This window comes from Elephantulus edwardii, unplaced genomic scaffold, assembly GCF_000299155.1.
Source record: "Elephantulus edwardii isolate Elephantulus edwardi_28Jun2011 unplaced genomic scaffold, EleEdw1.0 scaffold00168, whole genome shotgun sequence".
Lineage (NCBI taxonomy): Eukaryota > Metazoa > Chordata > Mammalia > Macroscelidea > Macroscelididae > Elephantulus > Elephantulus edwardii.
In genome coordinates, this window is record NW_006399918.1 from 5,958,879 (window position 1) to 5,965,387 (window position 6,509).

The 6,509-nt window shown below is 36.5% G+C and overlaps 1 protein-coding gene across 1 annotated transcript in view; it reads right to left on the reverse strand.

Moving 5' to 3' along the window:
• LOC102876517 (SLAM family member 5-like) overlaps window positions 1-2,837 on the reverse strand; it is a 30,535-nt gene extending 27,698 nt beyond the window's left edge. The window contains exons 1-2 of the mRNA XM_006895535.1: window positions 2,819-2,837; window positions 1,738-2,079 (exon numbers count right to left, since the gene is read on the reverse strand). Coding sequence (XP_006895597.1) covers window positions 1,738-2,079; window positions 2,819-2,837 — 361 coding nt within the window. The remainder of the gene's footprint in view (window positions 1-1,737; window positions 2,080-2,818) is intronic.
• Window positions 2,838-6,509: the final 3,672 nt, after the last annotated feature.

Consider the following 6,509-nt stretch of genomic DNA (forward strand, 5'->3'; position numbering starts at 1 on the left):
AATGAAATGTTCTGGAAATCACATTCTTCTCAGAGTCAGCCACAGCTTGTTGTGGTCCACACAGTCAAAAGCCTTTGCATAGTCAATGAAGCACAGATAGACATTCCTCTGGCATTCTCTGCTTTCTGCCAACATCCATCTAACATTAGCTATAATATCCCTAGTACCACAACCTCTTCTAAACCCAGCATGCACATCTGACAGTTCTCTGTTGACATGTTGCTCTAGTTGTTTTTTGATAATTTTCAGCAAAATCTTGCTTGCATGTGATATTAATTATATTGTTCAAGAATTTCCACAATTCTGATCTAGTCTTTGTTATTTTTTTTCTTCTAACAGGTTTAAACTTAGTTTGCCTCCCTTCCACACCTTGCAATTCCTAAAATGCTTGGGAGGGTGGAGGGATGGCACAAAAGGGGAAGACCCTCTATGAGGTAGATTGATTCAGTGACTGGGGTAATCGGGATAGGTGTGTCAGAGGCAGTGAAACTGGCACAGGATAGAGCAGGGTTTAGGGCTCTTGTCCATAGGGTCGCTATGAGTTGCAAGCGACTCGACAGCACATAACAACAACAGCAACAACATAGATATGATTGTAGAAGAAGAGTGGGCAATGCCTCTGTAAACCCCCTGGAGGGTCAGCTCTGGGACTGTTCCAACTCTACAGTACACAACAACAGCAAAAACATGTGAAGTATTGTAATACTTGTGCAAAGAGCTGGAGTCAGAAAATCTAAAGGGCTGACCTCACTCAAAATTTCTTAAGCTGAGGGAACTGAAGAACAAATTGAAGCCTCAAGTTACAATACTTAAGGATGTTGTGGGCAGAATGTTGAATGACCCAGGAACCATTTAAAGAAGTCATTGTACTAAAAGGAATTGGTGGACACAGAAGAATTTCATGAAACAACGCATGATCAACAGCTTGTGGTGATGAAGGAAGATGTTCAAGCTACTCTGAAAGAACAGGCAAAAAGACAAGGCTCCTGGAATTGACAGCATATCAACGGATGTATTTCAAACAGACTCAGCTCTGGATGTGCTCACCAAGTTGTGTCAGGAAATCTGGAAGAAAACCACCTAGCCAACTGACTGAAAGAGATCTATATTTGTTTCCATTCCAAAGAAAGGTGACCTGAGACAGGTGGAAATTATTGAACAATATCATTGATGTCGCAAAATTCTACTGAAAATTATCCGAAAATGACTGAAACAGCACATCAACAACAACAACACACATATGATTAAATTGTACAGAGTTACACACACAAACCAGTGAGTGCTTATATAATTGATGAAATCTACATAAGCTCTACAAAGTATACCAATATTAATATCCTGGTATTGATATTTTACTCTGGCTATGCAAAATGTTTTTATTAGGGGCAGCCTAATGAAATGATCAGAAGACATCTCTGTGCATTTCTTGCACTTTCCTGAGGATCAACAGTTATAACTAAATAAAATATCAGGAAACCAACAATTTGATCCCACAATAAGTCTGGGAAAGTAAATAATATGATTATTCTTATTTTACAGAAAAAGAACACAAGGAATATGGACAATTGATATAGAAAGCTTACATAGATAAAATCCAACAAAATGTCCTTGTATAAGTGTTGATGATAGTAAGAAAATGTAGAGACTCCCACTCTTATAAATACTGATGTTATTGCAGATAGTAAATTTGCAAAGTGAAAAAAAAAATTGCAAGCTCCCCACCTTCCTACAACTTACGGTAGACTTGAAAGTTGTACTTCTTGGTGATGGTGATGTTACTGGATTGTATATTTATGTCTGCTTGGTAGAAACCAGAATCTTCCATCTTCAGATTGCTCATCACCAAGTCATAGTTTTTACCTGAGACATGTAATCTCTCAAAATAATTTTTGTTGGTAACAGTAACCTTAGGTGCTTTTCCCAAGTCTCCAGGTTGTACAACAGCAACAGATGATTTGGAAATCCAAGCAATACTGATAACTTGCTGTGCTTCTTGAATATTTATAGGGAAAGTAACTGATTCTCCCAAAGTTCCATTCACCATGAGGATACTTGCGTCTTTTGCAGCTGCTTCGGACCCTGAGAATACAAATAAAAAGATTTAGATATCTAATTATCGTACCTTTAAAAGTTCCATTTCTTGTTTGCTCAGCTATGCGTTTTTTTGAGCAGCTATGGGCTTGGTAGGGAGCTCTGGTGGCCTAGCAGTAAGGAGTTGTACGGCCAACCTAAGGGCTTATGGTTTGAATTCACCAGCTGCTCCACAGAAGAAAGATGGACAGTTTCTTCCTGTGTGATTTACTACCTCTGAAAACTCACTAGAGGGCCAACTATGAGTCAATTCTGACTCAATGGCACACAACAACAGCATGGTCCAACTCATCCAAGTTCTTTATTTTATTTTTTATTTTTGGCATACTAAGTATGCTTTATTTGTTGTGACTAATTTAGTAAAGAATTCTTATTGAAAAAGTAAGTTTCCCAGTGGATTCCAAGGGATATAGTTTATTAAAAATATATTTACTTAGATTTTTAAATTCCGAGAGCAATAAGGGATTACAGAGGCAAGTTATCACGTAAAAAAAAAGAAAGTGTCTTTCTTTCCCAAATCAAACTAACAGATGATGAAGGAGCTGGGACCAAAATCTGGGAGATATGGGCTGCTGAATATTCTAGTCCTTGCTTCTCTTCTACTGTATTTTTATAAAAAAGAAAATTACACTTGTGCCATTATTCATGAAAGATATAAGCAAAGTGTACTTTGGAGGCTCTGGAGCAAATATTTTCCAAGTTAGTAAAATTTGGGGTCTCTGTTCACTGGGGAACTCAGGAGGCATGGTCCGTAGAGAGTTGTGCTGCTAACTCAAAGGCTGTTCTTCTCTGGTGGTCCAACATGCCAGTATTTCTGGGAGAAAGATGGAAATTTTTCTTCCATGTACAGGCCCAGAAATTCCCTAGAAGGTCAGTTATGAATTGGTACTGACTCAATAGCAACAAATGAGTGAATGAATGAGTGATATCCCAAGTCTCCAGAAATGTGCCTGGTTAATAAAAGAAGACAAAGTCATAGCTCATCCTCCATTGAATTTTTGAGGCTATAAATCAGTCCGGAGGAGATTGTTTATCTTTTTCCCAAGGAGTAAACTGGTAGACTAGAATAGCCAGAGAAATGTAGTCTTTGAGTACTATTCCCTATTGACTAGGCACTAAAACGTAACAAGTATTTGTGAAATGGGAAGTGATATAAGGCAAAATAGCATATTTGTAACATCGAAGGTTAGTCCTTCCAAAGAAGCAACACTAAAGTAGTAAGAGTCAATGGAATTAATTACAACAGAACTGCAAGCTGTGAAAACACTTATGACAATCAGGGTAGTGTTGAATAGATACAGCCTGTTGCCCTTTTGAGAGAGCAGCATACATGAGCCACCTACCATACTACATTTCTCACTCCCATCATGACTGAAGGAAAAGTTACAAAACATGTGCCTGCAGCCCTCAACAAGCAAGAATCAGCAGTCTCTGAAAGATGAGAGAATCAGATTCCCAGAATCAACATAATATAAAAAAATCAGAATGTACAGTTCACCAAAAAATTACAGATTATATACAAGAAAATAATAAAGTATGACCTATTAACAAGGAAATACCAGAATGGTCCTTAAGGAAGTTGAGATATTGGGATTAATATGTATCATCTGAAAGGTGGAGGGACAGCATAGGGATAGGAAGATCCTGGCTGAGATGGATTGATACAGGACTAGGTCACTGTGGGTTGGAATATCAGAATTCATGAGACTTGCTCAGGACAGGGTTCAAAGCTGCTTTATAGTAGGTCTTTATGGGTTGCAGTACAGAAATGAAGAAAGTTATAGAAAGGCTACTGGTCTTTTGTTCATAGGATCACTATGAGTTGTGGTTAAACTTGATGGCAATCAACAACAACAACAAATGCAATATGTTAATTCATCAGTTGTAAATACAAACTAAGTTAAATTATAGATAAAACTTTAAAAAATGGGAAAACAATATAGGAAAAAAGAAAGAATATAAAGATAAAATTATTTTAAAAAGGGACAAGGCATAGCATGACAGGAAGACACGCGGTACCCATAGTACTTTGGGCAAAACACTGCTGTATAGCTACATCACGTGTGTCTTCTCGAGCTCAAGCAGAAGGGACCAGGAGAGCTTGAGTGAGGCAGAGACACAGTTCTGGAAGGGAAAAACAGGCTTCCTGGTTTGCTATTCTGGTACTTTGGGGGAAGACACTGCTGTTGGGCCCTTGGCCCTGAAGGCCTTGGGTCAAGAAGGGAGCACAAAAAAGGTCTGTCACAAAACATTGCCATACTCTGGATCACTATTTAGTTACATCTGCTAACAAACATCTTCTAACAAAGGATTTAAATAATGTCAAGAAAGTAGCAGTCAGCTTCAGTAATCATGAAAAAACAAAATAAACTTTCTCTTAAAAAAAGCAGACACAATAAATACCCTAGATAGAACAGAAGAAATATGTTGATGTGGAGTTATTTGAACAGCTACAGAAGAAGATACACTGATGGAAGAAAAAAAAAATAAAAAAACAAAAAACCCAAAAAAAAAAAATCCAAAAAAAAAAGGTGGGGAAGAACAAACTGAAAAACCAAGGAAAAAAAATTATGAAAGATGGAAGTAAAAAATATTATATTATATTTAAGAGGTTTAAGAACTTAAAAAATCATCACAAGACAGAGAGGGTACAGCTAACACCGGAAATAACAGAAAAGCACAGAAATGCAATCTAGAACATTAAGATCTAAATGGCAGAAATGTCCAACATGCTGGTGGGACAAAAAAGTAGAACTGAAGGAATGGAACAGAGTCAGTGAGCTGGAAGATAAGAACTTCACTGGAAACATATTTAAAGAAAAATCAGAGATGAGATGTAAAGAAAATGAAGAAAACATTAGAATCATGTGGGATGCCATCAAAAGAAACATACAATGATTGGAATTACAGAACAGGGGAATGCAAGGGGAATAATTGAGAATATTGTGGAAAAAGTACTAGAAGAAAATTTCCCAGTTATTTTGAAGAATGAAGAAATCTACATTCAAGAACCACAGTGAACACCAAGTAGGCTAGACCCAAAAAGAAAAACACCGAGACATATCAAAGCAAATTCTCCAAATTAAAATAAAAGAATAGAATTCTAAAAGGAACAAGAGAAAAACAGAGTCACCTACAAAGGACAAGTAGTTATATTAAGTTCTGATTTCTCAGCAGAAACCATGTGAACTAGAAGACAGTGGAATGGCATCTACAGAAAGCTTAAATAAAATAATTGCCAGCCAAGTATCCTATACCCGGAAATGTTCTCCATCAAATATGAAGGAGAAATTAGATCCTTTGTAGAAAAGAAGGAACTTAAGGAATTTGTGAAAACAAGACCAAAACTACAAGACATTTTAAGTGAAGTCCTTCACATGGAGATGCCAAAGGAAAGTAGATGGATCACAGTAACCAAAACCAACAGAAAAAGAAGCACAACCAAATGGCAACAGTAAAACCCGGCCTCACAAAAATCACACTTAATATGAGTGAAATAAATGCACAAATTAGGAGAAAAAGAGTAACAGAATGGATAAAAAAACAAAGCCCATCAATATGTTACCTACAAGAGACACATTAAAAAATAAAAAAGAGAAGAGAAAGACAGACTCAAAATCAAAGGCTGAAAAAAAAAAATTACCAAGCAAATGGCAACAACAAAAAGCAGGAGTGGCAATTCTAATCTATTATAAAATAGACTTCAGAATGAAAACCACCATAAAGATAAGAAAAGGCATTATATACTGACTAAAGGCACAATAGACCAAGAAGACCTAACCTTGGTCAACATTTTTGCACCAAATGACAGATCTGCAAAATACATAAAATAACGGTTAACAGAATTGAAGAAAGAAAAAGACAATAACACAATAGTGGTAGGAGACTCTGACATACCACTCTTACCAAAGGATACGTCAACTAAAAAGAAACCCAACAAAGATGCAGAAGATCTAAACTATATAATCAGCCCACTTAACCTTGTGGATGTGTTTAGGTACTGCACCAACTAACACTCAATTAACTTTTTCCTCAAGTGCACATAGTACATTCTCCAGAATTGATCACATACTAGGACACAAAGCAAGCATCGACAAATTAAAAAACATAGAAATAACACAAAGTGTCTTCCCAGATAACAAGGTCATAAAACTAGAAATTAACCACAGGAGGGTAAAGCTTACAAAACCACCTATGTGGAAGCTAAATGACTCTTTATTAGAACAAGATTGGGTTATAAAAGAAATAAAGAATGAAATAAAAAAGTTCCTTGAAACAAATGAAAATACAATGTACCCAAACCTCTGGGATACAGCTAAGGTAGTTCTCATGGGGTAGTTTATAGCAAAAGGCACACACATAAAAAAGGAAGAAAGGAGAGAAACCAATGATCTAACTAAAAATCTTCATCAAATAGA